Below are 21744 nucleotides of genomic sequence, written 5' to 3' on the forward strand. Positions count from 1 at the left end.
GGGAGGCCGAGGCGGGTGGATCACGAGGTCAGGAGATGGAGACCATCCTGGCCAACATGGTAAAACTGTCTCTACTAAAAATACAAAAATTAGCTGGGCATGGTGGTGGGCACCTGTAGTCCCAGCTACTCGGGAGGCTGAGGCAGAAGAATTGCTTGAACCTGGGAGGTAGAGGTTGCAGTGAGCTGAGATTGCGCCACTGCACTCTAGCCTGCGTGACAGAGTGAGACTTCGTCTCAAAAAACAAATAAATAAGCAAGCTGTTGGTATTACTGTGTTAACATTAATTTTTTCTCTTATCATCTTAACCTCTTTCCTTCATTCCCTGTTACAATTTCTGGCATATATGCACAAAACCATAATGCCAGGTATAGCCAATTAGTTCTCAAGAAAAGTGTTAGGAAAACTACAGAAAAAACAATGTGTTGGCTATCAGTGCTTGTGAGAATGAAGGCCTAATACACACTATTTTAGGGAGTGAGGATTACATGGTTCATTGGCATCTGACCTTACTGTTCCTGCCAAGGGAATCAGTTGAGAAGGGAGTATTATTGTATATGTGGGTGGACTTGGGTCAATGCCACTCTAAAAAATAAGGTGGTAGCCCTCTGTATTGACACAAACATTTCATAAAACCACTATTGAGAAAGAAGTTTTGGATGGGAGCAAGAAAGCTGAAAATCTTCAAACTGTAAATTTCATTGTTCCTAAAAGTTTACAATCTATGCATACTGGATTATGACTTTAGCAGTTTACTTATATACTTCAATTATTAATTGTTTTGCAGGCCATCACCAAAACATCATTGAAATGGTTCACTAGGTTCATCACATTTGGCTTCTAAGAAACCAAACCTACTGTTTATTTTTTTCTCCAGAAGTTCTGTATCCAGTCTTGCTCTAGATCTGTTGAATGACTTACCTTCCACTTCCCCACCAGAGGCAGCAATTTTAGAGAGGTGTAGATATGTTGTTCCAACTACATCATTTTTAGTAAGACGGTCCCTATGTAAAATAATAATAATAATAATAGGTTAAGAGCTCCATCTATGAAGATATGTCGTTTCAACAATTAAAAAAAGTTAGAACTGGAAAATACCCCAGACTTCAGAAATGATCATGCCCAGTGGGCCTCAAACTTAATTGTACTTAGTAATCAACTGGAGACTTCTCACCCTCATCTCCTGTCCACATTTTTAATTCAATAAGCCTACAGTGAGGACCAAGAGTTTGCATTTATAAGTATATCCCAATTGATTCTGATACAGATGGTCTTCCAACCACCCTTTAGAAACACTGATCTAGTGAAGTAATTCATTCTGAAGTTATTAAATTGCAATTGTACAGAGAGGCCAAGGGATGTGCCTATGGTTACACTCAATACCACTGTCATAAAATGAATTAATCAATTATAGGCAGATTACATAATTACGATCATGATGATGATGGTAATGATACTTGTCATGTTTCCACTTTCAGGGAGCTAAGGGTGCCTGCTGAATGCTACATCCAACTAGAACATTCCAAGAACGGTCTTGTTATGGCCAATCAGTGCTAGGAGGCTGGTCTAGTAAAAATTCCATCAGAACATTTCAAGGACTTTTCCTTGCCTTCATTGAGGTAGTTTTACCATTTTCTTTTTTAACAATAACAATGAATTGCTCTCAGAATGTTTTGGTGATTCTTCCCAAGAAATGCTTGACTGTATTTCTGAAGTCTATTCTGGACAGCCTAATGATATTTAAATCCCTGATCTCTTATCTTGGGGCATTTTCAGAGCACATTCCCCTTCTTTTGTTTATGAGCAGTTGGACCGAAATAATCAAAGCTTTTTTTGCAGTAACACTATTATTAAATTTTGTTTTAAGAAAACACCCAGTTCCAGGAGCAATTCATCCTTTCCTCTGGAAGAAAAGCAAAATACCAGAAAGAGACCATCCAGAGTAATGTTTCACAATATTCAAATATTTAATTCTTTTATGTTGAATTAGACATGTATCTATTTTCAACTCACCAGTCATATACTGTTAGTTTTATTTTTTCACACACTGAAGGAAACTATAAAAATGAAACAGAAAAAAGTAGTTATTTCTCGATGATTTAGTAATTATTAAAGTAAGTACTCTTACTTTTTCTGAAAAAAAAAGAAAGCCAAACCTTGATCTGAAGATTGACGACCTGATTCCACTCTGGGTTTGCATTTTTCTCAATTATGTTTGTACAAACCTGCAAAATCACCAAAGCAAAAGTGTAGGTTTTCAAGTTTCCAAGTTCTAAAAGTTTACAATCTATGCATACTAGATTATGACTTTACCAGTTTACTTATATACTTAAGAACCTGGTTGAACTTTTTCTTGATGATTTGTAAAATATGAAATGGGTTTAATGTTAATCATTGCTGTTTCAATGCACCAGGAACTTGTTTTTAACCATTTTTTTCATTAGGTCTCTGTCCTACAGCATTTAGCAGGGATGGGTGCGGCTGGCCAGAGAGCTTGCCTAAGGTTAAGATAATGTTTGGACCTGAAAAGCAGTTCCAGAAATTCAGTGGTAGCCTTCCCTATGTTAATCTCTCAAAAGACTGAATTTTCTAATTTGTGTTCTGCATACTTTCCACTCCAAAATCAACCTGTGGAGAAGTCTGGCGTGTTCAGACTCAGATAATCTGTGTTCCCGCAGAGTGCCCGGCTCATCAGGGGGCTATTTTAACAAAGAGTAAGTAGGAATTCACTCCAAGGAAAGCACAGTGGTTTTAAATACTTATTCTTAGCAGCATCTGCATTTAGATCATGTACGAACCTTTTTTCCGGCAAAGGAAACTTCTACAAAAGGATCCACGAGATTTTTCTTATCTGCATTGCCTCCAAATATTTCCTTTACTGTCTGTGAGAAGGCATCATCCACTGAAAGGTGATAGTTATACAGCAGAAATGAAATTCAATTCTCTTAAAAACAGCAGAAATTTGGCAAAATTTTAAAAGTTCTCTTATACATCAAAATAGTTGCAACAGGCTAGGCGCAGTGGCTCATGCCTGTAATCCCAGCACTTTGAGAGGCCAAGGCAGGTGGATCACAAGGTCAGAAGATCAAGGCCATCCTGGCCAACGTGGTGAAACCCCTTCTCTACTGAAAATACAAAACTTAGCTGGGTGTGGTGGTATACGCTTGTAATCCCAGCTGCTCGGGAGACTGAGGCAGGAGAATTGCTTGAACCTGGGAGGCAGAGATTGCAGTGAGCCAAGATCATGCCACTGCACTCCAGCCTGGTGACAGAGCGAGACTCAGTCTCAAAACAAACAAACAAAATTAGCCAGGTGTGGTGGCACATGCCTGTAATCCCAGCCACTTGGGAGGCTGAGGCACGAGAATCACTTGAATCCTGCAGTTAGCCAAGATCAAGCCAGTATATGCCAGCCTCCAGCCTGGGTGACAGAGTGAGACTATCTCAAAAAAAAAAAAAAAAAAGACTTGATCTTTTACGGAGGAAAAAAATACAACACATTTCATTCAGTGAGATTAAGAGATGATTCTCAAACTCAGGCCTGCTTTCAATCGGGAGAAAGGTACTATAGGTCAAAATGATATAGTCCTAGTCTTTTTCAGAGAAATTCAAGAAAATTTGGCATAATCACAAATAATACACTTAACTACAATCTACAGTTGATTAAGCTAAAAAGTAAATAGAGATCAGGATTTTAATTTATTTACTTCATTTTATGTATTTCTTTCTTCTTTAAAAAAAAAAAAATAGAGACAGAGGTCTTGCTATGTTGCCCAGGCTGGTCTTGAACTCCTTGCCTCAAGCAATCCTCCTACCTTGGCCTTCCAAAGTGCTGGGATTATAGGCATGAGCCACTGCATCCGGCCCATTTGACACATTTTTGAGAGAAAGGTGGGTATGGGGAGGTCCTACAATACCATCTTTTAAGACCATACGATCTTAAAAGAGGAAAAGGATTCCCAAGAAAAGCAGCAAATCCTGAAGAGACCCATGGCCTGTATAGTGGGTGCAGCCTCCTGGGGACTTGGAGAAGGATCCCATGTCCCAGAGCCCAGCAGGAACCAGACAGGCCCAGCAAGGCAGATAGGAGGCTGGGCCATCAGCCGTGACAGAGGGATAACCAGACTAGTTCCTATAAATGGAATCACTAGAAGCGATCGGGACGTTACTACCCTTTGCTCAGCACCTTTTTTTTTTTTTTTTTTTTTTGAGATGGAGTTTCACTCTGTTGCCCAGGCTTGAGTGCAGTGGCATGGCTCACTGCAACCTCCGCCTCCTCGGTTCAAGTGATTCTCATGCCTCAGCCTCCCAGGTAACTGGGATTACAGGCACCTGCCACCACGCCCAGCTAATTTCAGCTATTTTTTTTTTTTTTATAGCTGGATAGCAAACACCTTGATTTGATAACAGTTCACATTTTCATTTGGGATGAAAGGGGTTGGAAGTGCTGACTGCTCATGTCTCTTTAGCATCCTCTAGAATAAAGAGAAGATACAGAACATTGATAGAAGAAGAGAGAGAGCCAAATGGGCCAAAGGCAGGTACTCAACAAGGAACACGATCAGCAACCAACTGGCTGTGCCATGAGCCTGCTCAGGTAGCTTTCAACGGGACCAGAATGAATGAAAATAAGCCCATGAAGTCCTTTCAGAAGAAAAACATACGATAGGGACACCAATCACTATTGGAGTTTGATTTTAACACATCTCATCACGTAGATAACCGACAATTCTGGGGCAAGATTAAATCAGTACATACTCTGGGGAATGTCCTCAGCTCGGTAGATTTTCAGCAAGAAGGTCACCCACCGGAGGGCGATGCCAGCAGGGAGTAACAAATTACTCTCCACATCATCACTGTCATTATCACGATCTCGTCTCTCAGGCTATTAGGGGCACATGATTTAAATTATACATACAGAAAAGCAGCACTTGGAAAAAGCCAGATGAATGCTTATAAAATGAAACCATTCAGAATTGTTTCCATTAGGACTTCCTGTGTTTGGGGCTTAAGAGTTCAACCTACCATCAACCACCAGTTTTCCTTCAACCTCAAAACTGCTCCACAAAATCAATGCTCATATTTTTTTGTATCTTTCTGTCATTTTATGAGCACCAAATAGTAAGAGAGAGAGAGAGAGAGAGAGAGAGAGAGTGTGTGTGTGTGTGTGTGTGTGTGTTTCTGATGTCCCTTCAACTTCTTTCTGGCCACTTCTGCACTTTGCCGCCCAGTTTCCTAGAATAATCACTAACCATTTAGGTAGCAATGCCTAATTCTGCAAGTAAGTCATGCTTTCTAGATAAAAGCAGTCTTTCTAATGATGCAAGGACATTGTAAAAACACATGCATCTTTTCTCAATTAAACGCTCACTCATAGACACCAGATAGGAGTCTAAGCAAGCTAGAATGGTAAGTCCATGATGAAGAAAAGAACAGCTTTTGAAGAATAGGGGCAATCAGAGGGTACTGACGGCAAGCTGTGCTCCATTTCACAATTACCCATGCCCACAGGCTTAACTCTTGGTCTTCTTTCTTAGTGAGAAGTGTAGAAAGTAGAGAACGTAAGGACTCACAGGAGGCTCATCTCCGGTTCCCAGGACAAACATGCTGACTTTCATATAACCTTTAGAACCTGAACTGGTATCTTCCGGGTCATTGAGAAGCAGCCACTTTCTCATGACAGCATGGCCTAAAATAGAGAAGGAGTAAAAGGAAAGGGACATGCTAACGAGATGCTGATAGGTCTGTGATTCCTCTGCCATAAGATAAACTGCATTTTCTTGGAAGCCTCCTCATGACACACCAAATTCCCCAGATGAGTCTCTACTTTCATGTCTTGTTTTTTACTCTCCCTGTACACCACCCCCACCATTCTGTCCTCATGTGACAAACAAGACTAAGCTGTACCAACTAGTTTTATAATTTAATTTTGATACGGTCAGAATAGCCTCACGAAACATAGAAATCATCTATTTTGAATGTTAAGATAAAAAAATTAGACATTTGTACTAAGCTACTGTTATTTATTCCCACTAAGCATCCTCTCTTCTCCCTAATATTTTTTAAAAATTCCTTTAATTCTTTGATCCCCCAGATTGTCTTGATTCCTGGAATCATCTTCAGAGTTAGAAGGAATGAATTTAAGACTTCAAATTGATGGGAGAATATTACTTACCAGGTTCATCATAAACAAATCCAACATCAATCTGGGAAAACAAGAATCAAAAGTAGTCTAAGTAGATTTTAAAATCAGTCTAGTCACTTTAAAGAAGCCATCATTATTATATGTCAATATCATATCTTGATTACACTTAAATTTCCTTGAGACCCAACATTTCCATCTTATCCTCTGTATCCCCAGTGCCTTGTCTGATGTGTGGCACATGGAAGACTCTCAGTAAATCACTATTGAATGAATGAGCTAGTCTTAGGGCTGGAAGAGACCACGGAAGCAAAGTGACCAATATGTCCCTATCTGCCTGGGTTATTCTCAATTTTACCACTAAAGTCCCAGGCAAAGTGGGACCATTGGTCATCCTACAGAAATTCACCTGGCCCAGTTTCCTGTCCAATTCTCCTCCTCTTCCTCCTCCTCTTCCTCCAGCTAATGCTACTATTAATATAACCATTGATTGTGTACTTCAGTGTGCCAGGTACCGTGCTAGGTGCTTTACACATACCATCTCATTTACTTTTCTCAATCACCTCATTTTACAGATGAAGAAACTGAGGATCAGAGAGATTGAGTTCCTCTGGGACATGTGGCTACTTGGTGGCAGACAGGGTATGAACACAGGTCTGCCTGACCCAGATCATCCTCTAGGACTTCTAGTGACTAGAGCTCCTTTCTTGGAGAGACAGCCTATTCCACATAGAATTGCTGGGAAGAAGCCAGCCGAGAATTTGTCCTTTCATTCCAGTGAGAGTTACTTAGAGAAACATCCTGAATATCTTGCCTTGTTTGGCTTTCCTTTCACACTCTGCATTTATCATAACTGGCTTTACAGATGGAGCTCTGGGGCCCCCAGTAAGTGGAGGTGGATGGTGGGCTTCTTGCCATGGTCAACACCCCTTCCCTCTGTGGCAGTGGATTCGCTTCCATCCACAGACACAACCCTGGGAAGGGCCCTGATATGGCAGCTTCAGGTCATCTTACTTTGAGAGCTCTGTTCAGTGTTACACTTTGGAAATAGACAAGCCCCAGGCAGCCTTCAGCAAGCGTCATCATGCTGAACCCTTACACATTCCCAAGATGCCACCAAGATGGGTACACAGGAATCACATTTCTATTATGAAAGTTCTCATCTTTCTGTAAGTTGAATGAAGCAGACTGTTGTCACCCACCTTAAATTCCCCCATCAGACAATCTGCCCGCAGAGAGTGAGAATTATAAACCTGCAAGAAAGAAGAGTAGTGAAGAAATGATTGGCTTTGCCTGGCAGTGAGTGAGCAGTACCTTCCTACGCGCTGACCCTTACCCGGATGCTGATGATCTCATCCATCAACTCAGAAGGGGTCATGTTGACATTGTAGAAAAACAACTGCCAAAACAATAGAGCAGATGTTTAAATGTTAACAGGGGATTCGGATTTAGTGGGATCTGATGCTATAATTTTGGGGGCCCTCCTAAAAAAATACAAAACATAAATTCAAAATTAGTTTTGACCATGTGAACACATGGCAAGGCCTGGAGTTTAAGCCCTGGAGTTTAAGCTTCATGGTAAACCTACTTCTTCATGTTGGAAAAAGGAGAAAGGAGTCAATAACAAATACAGCATTTAGTTAACTAAATAAAATTGTTCACCTCGGACTAGATATCTAAAGGCTAAATGATGTAAAGATCCAAGCCTAAGCAGGTATAGGGGTACACCTCTGTAATCCCAACACTCAGGAGGCTGAGATGAGAGGAGTGCTTGAGCCCAGGAGTTCAAGGTCAGCCAGGGCAATATAGTGAGAAGCCATCTCAAAAAAAAAAAAAAAGAGGGAAACAGATCCAAGGTGACTTCATGTTGCAATGCTTACTAAAACAATTGCTTACAGCTGGCATGACCTGGCGTGTGTTTTAAATTTCTCTGATATCTTTAGCTCTGTTAGTGTCTAGTGACTCTAATTTTACTCCAAGAAAGCATCTTTAAAGACAATTTTGCCCATTAAATTAAGTTAGTGCCTCAGCAAAGTCAATATTGACCACATTGTAAAAGCTAATTTTAAGAAGGTTGATTCTTGGGATATGAATATTAGGTATATAGGAGGTTTAACCATGTTAGGCTAATAAATATTAATCCTAAAAGAAAAAGATTGAGCATTTATTCCAGCTGAGACTTTTTCCTCCAACTTTTTACTTAGGAATATTTGTAATCTACAGGAAAGCTGAAAGAATGGTAAAATAAATACCACCTTTCACCTATGTTCACCAATTGTTCCATTTTTGGACACTTGCTTTATCTTTCTCTTTTTTAAACTGAACCATTTGTAAGAATGTTCTAGATATCATGACACTTCACCCCTTCAAAATACATTTACATGCATCTCCTAAGAGCAAGGACATCTTCCTATATAATTGCAATACCATTATCATAACCAAGAAATTTAACATCTAACATACAATTTTCACATTTCTCCAATCATCCCTACAAAAAAACTTTAGCTTTTCAAAGAAATCTAGGATCTATGCAAGAATCATACATTGCATTTGGTTTTTGAGTCTCTTCAGCTTCCTTTTTATAAAGAACAGTGCTATTTCCTTCTTTGTTTCTTGTGTTTTTCCTTGCTTCTTGTTCTTCTTTAAATAGAGATGAAGTTTCACTATGTTGCTCGGGCTGGTCTTGAACTACTGGCCTCAAGTGATCTTCCTGCCTTGGCCTCCCAAAGTACTGGGATTACAGGCATGAGCCACCATGCCCATTGTTTTGTAGAATATCCCACAGTCTAGACTTGGGTGAATGTTTCCTCACTTGGATGCAAATTGGCCATTTGACAAGACTTGACACAGGTGATATTGATCACTTCCATTATACCACCTGAGGACACCACATCATTTTTTTTTGTTCCCATTATTGATGATAATAAGTTTAATATTATTTGGTTAAAAAGATATATACAGGCTAGGATTTTTTTTTTTTTTTTTTTTTTTTTTTAAAGACAGTCTTGCTGTGTTGCCCAGGCTGGAGTGCAGTGGCATGATCTTGGCTCAATGTAACCTCTGCCTCCAGGGTTCAAGCAATTCTCCTGCCTCAACCTCCCAAGTAACTGGGATTACAGCCACCCATCACCATGCCAGGCTAAATTTTTGTTGTGAGACAGAGTCTCACTCTGTCACCCAGGCTGCAGGGCAGTGGCCTGATCTTGGCTCACTGCAACCTCCTCCCAGGTTCAAGCAATTCTCCTGCCTCAGCCTTCTGAGTAGCTGGGACTACAGGTGCGTGCCACCACACCCGGCTAATTGTTTGTATTTTTAGTAGAGACAGGGTTTCACCATGTTGTCCAGGCTGGTCTTGGACTCCTGATCTTCAGTGATTTACCCACCTCGGCCTCCCAAAGTGCTGGTATTACAGGCGTCAGCCACCATGCCTGGCCAGGCTAGAAATTTTTTTAGTAAACCTCATATATATATATATATATATATATATATATATATTTGTTTTTAATCATCTTACTTTTGTTTCTCCTATCCCATACAATTTTTTTATTGATTAAGGTACTGGTCTTCTCTTTTGCCAAGGGAGCTAATCCCCCTCAAACTCATTAAAATGGGAAAATTCTGAGGAAGGTGAAGATGTTTGCTGGGCTCCTGGGAATGCAGCTGAGTCAACAGGAAACCTGCATTATCAATGCATCGACAGGGTTTACGCGTTAGGCCCAAGTAATCCAGCATCTTGCCTCCTCCCCTCCCCATCCAGTCGTGCCCTCAACGTGAATCTCTCTGCCTTCCCTGAAGTCCATTTCCAGTGCCCCATCTCTGTGCAGCCCCTACCTCTCGTGAGAATGTGTATACTACTGTACTTGGCTGCCTGCTGTTGTCTGCGATTCCTTTGATGGGGAGAGGTTATAGGTGAGAAGAAAATGGGGCCTTCTGCAGAGCTGGAAGCCAGTTTGAACAAAGGAGAAGAAAGAGAAATGCTGCATGGAAGAAACCATGTCTTTTCTGAACAAAGAGGAAAAAAAGAAAAAAGGACAAACGCCAGGGTTGGGATTAGAAGCTACAGGGAATGAAGAGGAAGTGTGATAAGACAGGCCTGGGCTGGAGAGCAGAGCAGGAGATACAGGCCTGAGGAATCCCAGAAATGTGTCTCCTCAGCACAGTTGGGCAAGACTCTGAAAAGTTCCCTAAATATATCATTTCTCCCCACAGCCCAGTCACAGAGTTTTGTGACATTTGAGATGGTTGTCAAGGTATCGTGTATTTTTGTGGAGTGTTATAAAAGAGGGCAATAGAACAGGCTAAATTCTCACCATGGGAGCAGGGCGCAGTGCCTCACGTCTGTAATCCCAGCACTTTGCAAGGCCAAGGTAGGCGGAACACCTGAGGCCAGGAGTTTGAGACCAGCTTAGGCAACATGGCAAAACCCCATCTCTACTAAAAATACAAATATTAGCTGAGCGTGGTGGTGTGTGCCCATAGTTCCACCTACCCAGGAGGCTGAGGTGAGAGGATTGCTTCAGCCTGGGAGGTGGAGGTTGCAGTGAGCTGAGATTGCACCACCACACTCCAGCCTTGGCAACAGAGCGAGACTGTCTCAAAAAAAAAAAATCACTATGGGGGGCAAAACAAACAAAACCCCTGTGTGCTAATAACTGATTTCCTTTAACATACATTATTTTTGCAGCCAAATATGTTTTGACACCTCTAAAAAACTGGATTAGTCACAGAGAGTTGTCCCTCAGAGACACCTTGCTAATCAGAATAAGCAAAGGTAGATTTAGGAGACATCGCGTCCTCTCTCATAAGGGTCGAAGGGATCCATCAGGAAGGGATCATCAAGAAGCTGTCACAAAAACACCAGAAAGGCAACAGCATCTCTGAGAGCCACTGACAGACGGGACCAGGTACTTTTTTTTTTTTAAAGGCATCTCATTATATTGCCCAGGCTGGTCTTGAACATCTGGGCTCAAGCACTCTTGCCATCTCAGCCTCTTGAGTGTTGGGATTACAGGTGTGTACCCCTATACCTGCTTAGCCTTGGATCTTCACATCATTTAGCGTTTAGATATCTAAAAGCTAGATACCTTTTAGATTGTCCCAAGTGGACAATTTTATTTAAGTAAATGCTGGCTGGGCGCAGTGGCTCACGCCTGTAATCCTAGCACTTCGGCGGTGGGTGGATAACTTGAGGTCAGGAGTTTGAGACTAGGCTAACATAGTGAAACCTCGTCTCTACTGAAAATACAAAATTAGCCGGGTGTGGTGGTGCATGCCTGTAATCCCAGTTACTCGGGAGGCTAAGGCAGAGGGATCACTTGAACCCCGGAGGTGGAGGTTGCAGTGAGCCGAGATCACGCCACTGCACTCCAGCCTGGGCAACAAGAGCAAAACTCTGTCTCAAAAAAAAAAAAAAAAAAAAAAAAAAAAGGCTACATTTGTTACTTACCCATTTCTCCAGAAGTGGGTTTACCACGAAGCTTAAACTCCAGGGCTTTGTCCAAGACCCTGCCATGTGTTCACATGGTTACACCTAATTTTGTTCCTGTGATCTCTGATTGGAACTCAGTGGTGTCTTCACCCGTGAAGCTGCTCCCATGTTTCCCTCCCCTGTGGGACTCGCGAGCAGAAACATGCCCTCTCAACCCCTTTACCTCATCAAAAAATGGGTTGTTTCCTCTCTTGATTCTTGTTCGGTGTGTCTGGCCACAGACGTGAACTTTGACCACAGGCCTTATGTTGTTGCCACTTAACTGTCGGCCCTCAATCACCCGGACGCGGATCTGCAGCACAGAAGTGGGGTGGTCACCCATCCTTTCCCAGCACGTGGGATCCTTAGGCTCCTCAGGTGTTGCTTCATTTCCTTCGCCTACTACGATTGCTAACACCAGGCCAGGGCAGCGGTGTGGTACACCAGGTGCTACCAATTGGGCGGGGCCACGTGGGCTCATTCCCAAGACGGGAACTGGGGTTGGGTTACAGAGACCAAGAGCAGCTGTGGGGATGAAATCGTTCAAAGCCGGCCTGGGAAAGGGCAGGGCAGGTGGAGGTCACTGCTCAGAATCCAGCCGGGCACCTGGTCTTGCCGAGCCTAGTGATGAACCAACTCCACAGCTGCCTCCCAAGTCTAAGACAGTGCCCAGAGCTACGAAAAAGACAGTGTTTGTGCTTCTATTCTTTGGTTAGCTCTTTCCTTCTGCCAAAGGGAAGGAGAATTACAGTTTTATTTCTCTGGAGACTGTCATCTGGCTGGACTAAACCCACTTGTGCCTGCAGAAGAAAGATGGAGAGCTTTGCTTACTGGGTTTATGCACTGACATCTCCCTTTACTGGTTGAGCCATTGTCCATTGGAATAGGTCCACTGAAACATCACTGCAATTGCCAGCAGATGGGCAGTGTGAAGATTAAACAAAGATGCAGAGCACCAGGCCGTTCCTACCTGGAAGTCCTGTGGCTTATTGGACAGCATCCGCCGACTGTTCTTTGCTTTGGTGAGCCTCCGAGCAAGCTGAGCTTCCGACACCGTCCCAACTGGCCCCTTAGGCCCAGGGCCCCTGACTGCATTGTCCAACCTGTCTTCATCACCTTCATCTTCTTCCCCATCTCCTAAAATATCAGAAAGAAACCGAGTGAGGGATAGCCCTTATCCTGTAAATGTCCGAAGGCTCAGGTTTCCAGGACACAGTTTTGTCTGCCATCATGTTTTAAGTGTTCCTAAAGTGGCAGGTGGAGGAGATCCTCTTGGTGACATTGACTTGGGACTTCTTGTGACTTGGAAAAATTCTTTAGGAAAATGTGTTCACAGTGCATCGGGGCTCTTGCTCAGGCTGCCTTCAAAAGAGACCAAGAGAATGGCAGAGATCACAGGGACAATGAGAGGAGGTGGCACCATCGCACCCAGCCAGGGATTGCTAAGTTCTCATCAGTGTTAGGATGGAGAAAGGAAGAAACGCTATGGAACACTGAAGTCTTGCAAGGACAGGCTTCAACTCCATCCCTCCCACTGCAGATCTTTTCTCTAGAGATCTGCTAGTGAACTATTTACACTGTTTCCTGCTTGAACCTCCTAATTCACAACTGCTCTTTCCACCCTCATGGCAGAAAAGAAACTCTCCTCATTTTCTTGCCAAGCACCAAGGTGATCATCGTGCTCTCCCTTCCTCCTCCTGGCTTGTCACTTTCACACACACGTGTCCTCTCTTTTCTCCCCCTACCTTTCCTCTGCACTCAGGAAAAGGTTTACCTTGCTCAGCAGGGTGAAAATCTCAACCCTCTGACATGCATTAGATCCTACTACCTCCCGAATATTTTCAGGCTCCCCAGATGTCTCCTCTCTCTTGTGTACCTCCAGGGGTTCCGTCTCTATTGCAGCCTTTCCTATGCCTTCAAGTAGACACAGATCTTTCTCTCCTCACAAAACCAAAAACCAAAAATCAACTCTGCCCACTACCTCTCCCCTTTCTTTTATTCACGAGTTCTTTGAAACTCACTGACAAACTTTAACTTTTCTTTTCTTAATACACAAAGAGTTAAAACTTCTGGTAATCTGTACAACATAATCTAAGAGAGCCTAGAAGACAAGCCACCCTGTCTAGAACGCTGCTTTTGGATGCTGAAACTCCTTCTCTACGATGCAAGATCATGAAACAGATTTAATTTCCACAGACAGTCACCTGTCAGTCATTCACATCCTGGTATGAATGAGTTTCATCAGATTACTATGTAGCATGGCTCTTGAAATCTTGGGCTCTGAAGCTGTGCAGCCTGGGCTCAAATGCATTCCCCACCTTCCACTTTCCAGCTATGTGAGTCTGAGTAAGTTTCTTAATTTCTCTAAGCTTCAGTTTCTTCATTTGTTAAAAGGGTAAAATAATGGTATTTACCACAGGATGACTATAAAGGTGTAATTATCTATAGCTGAAGTCTTTAGCACAGTATCTGGCATGCAGCAGCACCCAATAAATTAACTTTTTATTTTTCAGTTTTGCTGTGTAATCAGTTTCAGTCAGTGTCTTTGTCTATTTGGGCTGCTATAACAAAATACCGCAAACTGGGTGGCTTTTAGACAACAGAAGTTTATTTCTTATGGTTCTGCAGGTGGGGAAGTCCAAGATCAAGGCACTGGCGGATTTGGTGCCTGGTGAGGGTCCACTTCCTGGTACACAGTTGGAGCCTTCTCTGCCTCCCACGGTAGAAGGAGCAAAGGAGCTCCCTTGGGCCCATTTTTATCAGGGCACTAATCCCATGCACGAGGGCTCTGCCCCCGTGACCTAATCACCTCCATAAAGGCCCCACTGCCTAATACCATCACCTTCAGGGTTAGGATTTCAATGGATAAATTGTGGAGGGACACAAACATTCAGACCATTGCAACTGGAAGGGGCTTCTTCTGGAGCACAGGACATTTCCTGGAACCAGCTATGTGGGGCATGGGGATGGGGCACTAGAGTGGGCAGCACAGCAGGCAGGGGGCCCATAGTGAGGAAGAGGCAGCCACCAGGGAAGAGGGGGCCTCCATATGCACTGCTTTGCAATTTAGCCCAGGGTGGGCCCTGCTCCTCACCATCCATTCATTCATGCTTTGCCCATCCTAGCCTGGCTTCTGTTCTTCAAAGCTCAGTGCCCTTTTCTGTATCTCCATATTGGATCTTCCACAGCCTTGAACACCAGTGCTCATATACATATTTTTAGATCATGGCAGCTCTCCTCCCCTGATCTACTTTTTTGGGTTCTTCTGTGGGCCCCTGTTTTTGTCTCCTACTCATTGAGTGTGACTTCCTACTCTGTCCTCCGATCCTTTGACTCAACACTCTCTAGATCCTCACTTCACACTTCCTTCAAGTAGCCATGGACCTACAGAACGTTGTCCTAGAAGGGACCTTAGAGATCCTTCATCCAACCTACCCTTCACCCCATTTTACGGACAGAAAACCTGAGGTCCAGAAAGCTGAGGCAACTTGCCTGTGGTTAAGTGATTAGAAGCTGAGCTAAAACCAGGACCAAGTTTTCACCCTGTCTCACTGGTTTAAAACTGGATTTAAAACCAGGCTGCAGGTGAAGGACATGTTGTCCTGCTAGTACCTCAACATCTTTTTCAGGCTACTGAGAAAACCTCATGGAAGCCAAAGATAAGGAATCTTTGTCCTCTGCAAGATGATCTGGGCCTCCTCTTGCCTAGTCTTGAAGAGACGTCAAAAAAAGGGCTTACCTGGTTTTTCTCTTAGGGCACCTGAATGCAAGCTCTTGGAATCTTCTTTGTCCTACTCTCTACCAGGTAAGTGCCTCTCCTCCTTCATTTTCAGATGAAACATACTGTCTTCCAACACACCCTCCCTACCTTTTCCAGATGGAGTCAGTCCCACTCTGTCCTACCCACACACATTGTTCTTTCTAGTCCTTGCCACACAGTCTTGCACCTGCTTGTCAACCCATAGGCTTCCCCTACTCCCAGGCATTTCAGAAGCAGGGAGCTTGCCTTTGTTTCTTTGTATCTGTTGGGAACAGGCCTTCAAATCTGGCCATAAACTGGCCCCAAAACTGACCATAAACAAAATCTCTGCAGCACTGTGAAGAGAAGAAAGATGAAAGAGCTTTTCGTGATGTTCACGGTGGCCATGATACCCACGTTGAAGGTTGTGGGTTTACTGGAATGAGGGCAAGGAACACCTGGCCCACCCAGGGCAGAAAACCGCTTAAGGTGTTCCTAAGCCACAAACAATAGCATGAGCGATCTCTGCCTTAAGGACATGTTCCTGCTGCAGATAACTAGCCAGAGCCCATCCCTTTGTTTCCCATAAGGAATACTTTTAGTTAATCTATAGAAACAATGCTTATCACTGGCTTGTTGCCAATAAATATGTGGGTAAATCTCTGTTCCTGGCTCTCAGTTCTGAAGGCTGTCAGCCCCGATTTCCCACTCCACACTCTATATTTCTGTGTGTGTGTCTCTAATTCCTCTAGTGCCACTGGGTTAGTATCTGCCCCATGCCTTACAGAACACCTTACATAAAGTATATAGAAAGGGCTTGATAAATGTGGAATGAGTAAATAAATGGGAAGGGAAACAGGATCCCAGGCACAAATGTGCCTTCACATTTGAAAAACTACTGAACAGCTCTCAGAAAAGAATACCTAGACGGCTGAAGGGGTGCTCCTCCCAACCTTGGCACCAGCCTCAGGGAAGCACTGGGGGCCAGGCGCCTTCCCTCTGCAAACCTGTCCTGGACCAAAAAATGGCTGGGGCTGATAGCTGTTGGTTTCCTCCAAACGACGAAGACGAACTTCCTTCCGTCATCCTGGGCCTAAGTGGGACTTCTTCCTTGCCTTAAATTATACCATTTTGGGCCAGTGATTATTTATGGCAGTAAGCAGGAGAAAAAGTCGGGGTCAATCATACCCCTTTGCAATGCTGGACTCTGGACAAGTACTCATTACATTCTCAATGGATGCTCTAGAATCAGCCTGCAGATAACGAACAGCCAATTTCTTCTGGGAACGTCTTCCGCTATTCAGACTTTAGGCTAAAGGGATGAGTCAGAGGAAACCAGCCTAAGCCATGGTGACAGCCAGCTTCTGTGCCTTGCAGCAGAAGAATATTCGAGCAGGAAACCTCCCCTTTATGTGGCAGGAAGCTGCAGGGGATTAAACAATGGTATGGGCTCCACAAAGAATGCTATGGGTTCCACAAAGAATGAGGGGGCCCCTACGGCACTGTTAAACACACCCTCATGTGCAAGCTGTGTCATGAGCAAAATGCTAGCAGTTGTGCTGGCAGGCCCTGTTCATGAGACCCAGGCATGAGTGTGATCCACAGCCAAGTGGATCTACAAAGAGCAACTCTTTCACCAACACAGAGGGCCACACCAAGTCAGCAATCTCCCACTGAACAGGAAGCTGCTGGTTGTATTAGCTTCTGAAGGCTGTCGTAAGGAAGTCCCACAAACTGAGTGACTTAAAACAATAGAAAGTTATTATCTGGCTAGGCGCAGGGGCTCACACCTCTAATCCCAGTACTTTGGGAGGCCGAAGCAGGAGGATCGCTTGAGCCCAGGAGTTTGAGATCAGCCTGGGCAACATAGGGAGACCCCCCATCTCTACAAAAAAATTTTTTTAAAACTAGCCAGGCGTGGTGGTGCACACCTGTAGTCTGAGCTATTCGGGAGGCTAAGGTGGGAGGACTATCTGACCCCAGGAGGTCAAGGCTGCAGTGAACCATGATCATGCCCTTGCACTCTGTCCTGGGTGACAGAGCAAGGAAAGAAAAAGAAAGAAAAGAAAAGAAAGAAATATGTTCCCTGACAGTTCCAAACCTTACAAGTATAAAATCAAGATGTTGGCAGAGACGTTCTCCCTCTGAAGCCTCGAGGGAAAAATCCTTCCTGTCTCTTCCTAGCCGGTGGCTCCCAGCAATCCTAAGCATGCCTTGCCTGTGGCTGCATTACTCTAGTCTCTGCCTCTGTGGTCACATGGCCTTTCTCCCTGTGTGTCCTCCTCTCTTCTCATAAGAACAAGTTGGCCAGGTTCAGCAGCTCACACCTGTAATCCCGGCACTTTGGGAGACTGAGGCGGGCAGATCACCTGAGGCCAGGAGTTCAAGACCAGACTGGTCAACATGGCAAAGCCCCATTTCTACTAAAAATACAAAAAAAATTAGCCAGGCGTGGTGGTGCACACCTGTGGTCCCAGCTACTTGGGAGGCTGAGTCAAGAGAATCGCTTGAACCTGGAAGGCGGAGTTTGCAGTGAGCTGAGATCATGGCACTGCACTCCAGCCTGGGCATCAGAGAGAGACTCTGTCTCAAAAAACAAAACAAACAAGGAACAATAGTCACTGAATTTAGTGTGACTTTATCTTAACTAATTACATCTGCAAAGACCCTGTTTCCAAATAAGGTCATATTCAGAGGTTCCATATAGACATGCGTTTTAGAGGGCCACTATTCAATCCACTAGAGAGGCCATCTTTTTTCTTTTTTTTTTTTTTTGAGGTGGAATCTCACTGTGTCATCCAGGCTGGAGTGTAGTGGTGCGATTTCAGCTCACTGCAACCTCTGCTTCCCGGGTTCAAGCAATTCTCCTGCCTCAGCTTCCTGAGTAGCTGGGATTACAGGCACCCACCACCACACCCAGCTAATTTTTGTATTTTTAGTAGAGACGGGGTTTCACCATGTTGGCCAGGCTGGCCTCGAACTCCTGACCTCAAGTGATCCGCCTGCCTTGGCCTCCCAAAGTGCTGGGATTACAAGCGTGAGCCACCATGCCTGGGCAAGAGGCCATCTTTTGTATCTTTCCAGTTTGCTTCCTCTCTTACTCCAGCCCACGGGCAGCCTCAATCTAATGAGCACACTGCCTTCCCTGCTCCCCACTTCCTCCATGTCTTTGCTTTTCCCCTAGTCCAGGTTAGATCCCGCCACCTGACCCTGCAACCACCCCACTGCATGCCCCTTGATCCCTTTCCGCCTCTCACTTCACTGTGCTTCCCTGGTTTATTCAACCCTCCACTGACGTCACCTCTGCACCCAGCCAGCTGAACTTGGCTGGGAAGCACAGACATCTTACTGGACTGGTCTCACTTTAATTTCCTGATCACAAACTGTAAGTGTCCTCACGTGGCTGCCTGGACATCTTACCACATTTCCAAGACATCTATCCCAAAGCTTTCTTGGATCCTGGTCTGAGATGGCCACTAATTAACCAGCACAGTCAAATCACTTTATCTTTCTGAACTGCCACCTATTTTGCATCTTGAAAGCTTCCAACATCCTTTCTTTCTCATTGTCCACTATTGACCTGTCTTCTTATTTCATTGAGAAAATAGGCAATTAGAAGAGAATCTCCACATCTTTCCAACTCCAAATCAATCATCTACCTGTATCTGTTGCCTTCTCTCTTGCTACAATTAGTCACTGAACTATCTGTGCTCCCTGACTTGAAGCCAACTCTTCCACATTTGCACAGATCCTATCTCCTGTTGCTACTCAAGTTTCGCCTCTGCGATTTCTGCCTCTTTATACGTTCATCATTTTCCCCCTTTCTACTGGATCATTCCCATCAAAATATAAACATGCTGAAATATCACCGAGCATTTTAAAAAACAAAACTTTCATTGACTCCACAGTGCCTCCTACAGTTACTGCTCCATTTTTCCTGCCCCTCTTGGGAGCAAACTCCCCAGAAGAATAATTTTTACTCACATTCTTCACCCTGCCTCTGATTCTCATGCTTCTTCCAGCCAGCCCTCTGCCCCACTAGTCCACCAAAATTCCTCTTGTCAAGGTCACTCAAGACCTTCATGTTGCAAAATCCAGCGGTCCAGCCTTAGGTCTCTTCTTACTCAAACTCTCTGCAGCATTTGTTCATTTAATCCCTGAAACACTTTCTGCTCTTGGATTCAGCCTATTTGAACTAAAGCGTAGCTGCTCATCCTGGCATTCGCAAATAGAAGTAATCACCAAAGAAACTTCTCTTGGCCGGGCATGGTGACTCATGCCTGTAATCCCCACTTTGGGATGCCAAGGTGGGTGGATCACCTGAGGTCAGGAGTTTGAGACCAGCCTGGCCAACGGGGCAAAACCCCTTCTCTACTAAAAAAAAAAAAAAAAAAAAAAAAAAAAAAACAAAAATTAGCCAGGCATGGTGGCATGCGCCTGTAATCCCAGCTACTCGGGAGGCTGACAGGAGAATCACTTGAGCCCAGAGGCAGAGGTTGCAGTGAACCGAGATCGTGCCACTGCACTCCAGCCTTGGCAACAGAGCAAGACTCCGTCTGAAAAAAAACAACAACAACAACAAAAAAACTTCTCTCATCCCGTCTTCTTATAATACATGAACCCTGGCTTTGATCAGGCTTTTTTTTTTTTTTTTTTTTTGAGACAGAGTCTCGCTCTTTCACCCAGGCTGGAGTGCAGTGGCACGACCTCAGCTCACTGCATCCTTCACCTCCTGGGTTCAAGGGATTCTCCAGTCTTGACCTCCCAAGTAGCTGGGACTACAGGAGCACACCACCACGCCTGGCTAATTTTCGTATTTTTAATAGAGACAGGGTTTTGCCATATTGGCCAGGCTGGTCTTGAACTCCTGACCTCAAGTGATCCACCCACCTCAGTCTCTCAAAATGCTGGGATTACAGATATGAGCCACTGCGCCCAGCCATGACCAGGCTGTTCTAATAGAATCACAGAACTTGGAGCTGGAGGAGACCCTACATATTATTAAATCCAACCTCCTGATATTGTAAGAAAGGAACTTGAGGCTCAGAGAGGTTAAGTGACATGCCTACTGTCACACAGCTTGATAGCGGAGCCAATGCTCAAATCCAGATCTGTTGATTCAAAATGGTTCAAGGTTCCTCACTGTCCCTCTCTGGCTATGACAAGCTCTTCACAACTCCCTTGTAGGAATGCCATCCTGCCTCTCCAACAATTATAATGTCACTTGGTCAAATCCTACCAAGCTTCTGACTGCATCTAACACTGACCTGTCTCCTTTCTGAATATCAGTAACCGCGTGTGTGATCCACTCTTCTTTACTTGTGATGTTTCCATTAACATTTAGAAATGGCTCTCCATCATAGCTCCAGCAATGTAATCATTCCTGAGATGTATTGTGTCCTCTTTCCAGAAGCTCAGCAGCAATATTCCTGCCAACTTGCCTGTGTGCAGTCACTTATGATAATGACACTTGCCTACGTGGCTTCTGTCCACCCACTCAGTGCTGAAGAGTTGGCAGCCCTAGAGGACCTGGTGATACAGTCAAGTTTGCCTTTGGCATCCCCAACTGTGCCTTTCCCCAGTGCATATCAATGTCTCTTCTTCCTCCAGGCTCCCATACTCTTCTCTAGTACCACTTCTCTCTACCAAGCAGAAGAGAGCGGGCTATCAGGCACTCAGATCTCAGATGTCACCAGATCTGCAGGTCATTGTCCCCTCACCTCCATCACTCCGCTTTGTCTGCACCTTGCCAGGGAGGGAGATCCTTGTTAGAGCTCCCCAGTGAAGGCAACTCCTAGGAATGGCGGAGGAAGAGGAGCACTTACTGGTCACCCTGGCTGGACTGGGATCTCCTGGCTGGAACACAGACCCCACTTCAGCCCCTGGCAGCCCCCTTTATCCAAACATTCTCCCTCTCCACTCATCTCCTCCCGGGCTCAAACGATTGTCCCACCTCAGCCCCCAGAGTGGCTGGAATTACAGACGTGCATCACCACACCCAGCTAACTACTTTTGTTTTTTGTAGAGTTGGAGTCTCCCTATGTTGCCCAGGCTGGTCTCAAGTGATCCCAGACTCAAGCGATCCTCCTGCCTCAGCCTCCCAAAGTGCTGGTATTTCTGGCATGAGCTACGGTACCTGGCCTCTGCCTTTGATCCTAATTCTGCTTTTCAAGATGAAGTCTTGTTAAATGGTGGTACTGGTTAAGCCAGAATTTTATCAGTTTGAGCCAAAGGTCATTGCCCAAGCACAACAAAGGGCTAATATCATATTATCTTCAGTGTAAGCTGAAAGGACAATGCAGAACAGGAAAGAGTAAGTTTTGAAGCAGGAAAACAGGTAATATTTTGGAGATAACATATTTTCTTAGCAGGAATGTAGAATAATTTTTTTCTGAA

At 44.3% G+C, this 21744-nt stretch overlaps 1 protein-coding gene across 6 annotated transcripts in view; it reads right to left on the bottom strand.

Moving 5' to 3' along the window:
• Positions 1 to 21744, bottom strand: part of MYOF (myoferlin) — a 172810-nt gene that overhangs the window by 89669 nt on the left and 61397 nt on the right. For all 6 annotated transcript variants that reach the window (XR_012417954.1, XM_074002215.1, XM_074002214.1 and 3 more), the window contains 11 exons: positions 12580 to 12746; positions 11794 to 11922; positions 7479 to 7541; positions 7345 to 7395; positions 6176 to 6206; positions 5574 to 5689; positions 4759 to 4885; positions 2799 to 2902; positions 2157 to 2225; positions 2014 to 2057; positions 922 to 1004 (listed from right to left, as the gene is read on the bottom strand). Coding sequence is in view for 5 of the 6 variants with exons in the window: in XM_005565966.5 (XP_005566023.3) it covers positions 922 to 1004; positions 2014 to 2057; positions 2157 to 2225; positions 2799 to 2902; positions 4759 to 4885; positions 5574 to 5689; positions 6176 to 6206; positions 7345 to 7395; positions 7479 to 7541; positions 11794 to 11922; positions 12580 to 12746 (984 nt within the window). In the remaining variant the exon portion in view is untranslated. The remainder of the gene's footprint in view (positions 1 to 921; positions 1005 to 2013; positions 2058 to 2156; positions 2226 to 2798; positions 2903 to 4758; positions 4886 to 5573; positions 5690 to 6175; positions 6207 to 7344; positions 7396 to 7478; positions 7542 to 11793; positions 11923 to 12579; positions 12747 to 21744) is intronic.

Source organism: Macaca fascicularis, chromosome 9, assembly GCF_037993035.2.
Source record: "Macaca fascicularis isolate 582-1 chromosome 9, T2T-MFA8v1.1".
NCBI lineage: Eukaryota > Metazoa > Chordata > Mammalia > Primates > Cercopithecidae > Macaca > Macaca fascicularis.